This window comes from Callorhinus ursinus, unplaced genomic scaffold (assembly GCF_003265705.2).
Source record: "Callorhinus ursinus isolate GAN/ISIS: 27379988/994484 unplaced genomic scaffold, GSC_fseal_2.0 scaffold3101, whole genome shotgun sequence".
In the NCBI taxonomy this organism is placed as follows: domain Eukaryota; kingdom Metazoa; phylum Chordata; class Mammalia; order Carnivora; family Otariidae; genus Callorhinus; species Callorhinus ursinus.
Window position 1 is genome coordinate 3,707 of NW_027400155.1, and position 2,350 is coordinate 6,056.

General features: G+C 41.2%; 1 protein-coding gene across 1 annotated transcript; it reads left to right on the forward strand.

Moving 5' to 3' along the window:
• The first annotated feature begins 473 nt into the window (after window positions 1–473).
• Window positions 474–1,016, forward strand: LOC112815618 (U6 snRNA-associated Sm-like protein LSm3). The gene has a single exon (XM_025861658.2). It carries the CDS (start codon window positions 493–495, stop codon window positions 799–801), a length of 309 nt encoding a protein of 102 aa, XP_025717443.1. The 5' UTR covers window positions 474–492; the 3' UTR covers window positions 802–1,016.
• Window positions 1,017–2,350: the final 1,334 nt, after the last annotated feature.

A 2,350-nucleotide genomic window follows, 5' to 3' on the forward strand; every position in this document is an offset into this window, starting at 1 on the left:
CCAGCAGCTGTGCATCCTGGGGGAGCCGCTGAGAGCTCACCCACCCCACCTCTCACCATCTCCGCTAGACAGTTTCTGCACAGTCTGCCATCAAAAAGCCTTCTCTCTCTCCCCACATCGGTAGGCATCAGTCAGTCCATCGGAGCCCCACAGAAGCTCCCACACAGAACATAATGAGCCATTAAACACGACTTTGAAGACAAATATTTAACCATGGGGGAAAACATTCACAGTACATTGTTTAAGAAGGGTTCAAAACATTATGTTCAATAAGATCCACATTTTAAGTAAAAATACAGGAAAGAGAAAATATGCAAAAACTATACACTAAATATTCACTGTGTTTATTTCTAACTAGTTTTATATGTAACCTTCTCCTAGTTGTATATCTTATTTCAAAAATTTAAATCTTCATTATTAACAGTGTAACTTTTGTGATAAAAACAGTTTTTAAAACAATGAATCATGGGGAAAAGGCCCAGGGTTTGAAACATGGCGGACGACGTGGACCAGCAACAAACTACCAACACTGTAGAAGAGCCCCTGGATCTCATCAGGCTCAGCCTGGATGAGCGAATTTATGTGAAAATGAGAAATGACAGAGAGCTTCGAGGCAGATTACATGCTTATGATCAGCATTTAAATATGATATTGGGAGATGTGGAAGAAACTGTGACTACTATAGAAATTGATGAGGAAACATACGAAGAGATATATAAATCAACAAAACGGAATATTCCAATGCTTTTTGTCCGGGGAGATGGTGTTGTACTAGTTGCCCCTCCTTTAAGAGTTGGCTGAAACAAAGAATTTATCATGTATGGAATATAGGAGCTTTTGTATGATTGCCTCTTTAAATGTAGAAGACATTCAAAAGAGAAACCTGCGTAAATTTTGATACTAAGAAATGACCAAGGATTCTTCCACTCCTGAAACGAGTTGATTTGCGGATAACTAAAAAATTCTTAAGCTAAAGGGCATTTTAATTTTTTTCCAACCCTTTCAATAAATGTGATCACCAAAAAAAAAAAAATAAAAAAAAATAAAATAAAACAATGAATCATGGAACACTACATCAAAAGCTAATGATGTAATGTATGGTGATTAACATAACAATAAAAAAATTTAAAAAAGTTTTAAAATCAATGTTTCCAATACTCTTCTGCTTTACATATTTATTTATATGTTATGAATGCCCATATATTTTTATATGCACACAAATATGTGAATATATACTATATTATTAAATACTTTTGTTTCTCCTATTCTGGGCTCTGTGCTCAGTGCTTTACCTGCACAACCTCAAGGCCCACTCCCTAACACCAAGGAGCATCTCAGAACTTGCCAGAAGCAGCAGCCAGGTCTGGCTGACTCCAACACTTTTCTCGGCCATGCTTGACCAAAAACCCTGATGAAACCTCCAAATCTAAGTCTCTGGGTTGGTCAAGGTGGAGACAGAAACAGGTCTCCTGGCGGCAACGCTGCCATGTCCCACTTCTGCACACAGGGTCTCCTCGTGTCCCGACAGCTGTGACCTCAGATGTGCAATGGACAACGAATAGCATCCATCTCATTGTGGAAGAGTTCCCAGTCTTCCAGAGCATCAGAGAGCACATCAAGGGAAGAAGCCTCCCTAGACACCTAGCAAGAATCACGCACAGAGACTGAGACATAACTGAGCATGAGCTACATGTCTGACAGATGTACATCACCTCCCAAAAGAAGATGGTCTGAGATTCAGTCCTGGCTGCGCCTCTGTCTTAGTCTCCTGAGGCTGTTGCAACAAAGGACCATAGACAGGGTGGTATGAAACAATAGAATTGTATTCTCTCCCAGTTCTGGAGGCTGGAAGTCTGAAATCAAGATGTCAACAGGGATGCAGACTCCAAGGGAGAATGTCTTCTTGCTCTCCCCCAGCTTCTGGTGGCTCCAGGCCCCTGGGCTGGTGGCTGCATCACTCCCATCCTGTCTCCACCTGCATGTGGCCCTCATCTCTGTGTGTCTCTCTGCCTTCTCTTCTGTCATTAGGACAGGGGTCTCTGGATTCAGGGCCCACCTGGATAATTCAGGATGATCTCACTCAAGACCCTTAACTCAATGACATCTGCAAAAACTCACCTAAGGTCACATTCCCAGGTTCCTGGTGGCCATACCTTCCGGAGGATCACCACTTAACTCATTAGAGCTTCTTTCTAGTATTTAGTGACAGAAGCAAGGTATTTAACCCCTCTTAGCACTGATTCTTTATCTAGAAAATTAGGATATTAATTCCTGGGTGATTCTGAAAGTCTGTTCAGGTTACATGTATGTATATATACACAAATATATAAAAGGTGCTTAACAGAGTGCC

Bases quoted from the DNA above. Each gene is read 5' to 3' on its own strand.
- LOC112815618 (XM_025861658.2), top strand. From the start codon at position 493: ATGGCGGACGACGTGGACCAGCAACAAACTACCAACACTGTAGAAGAG.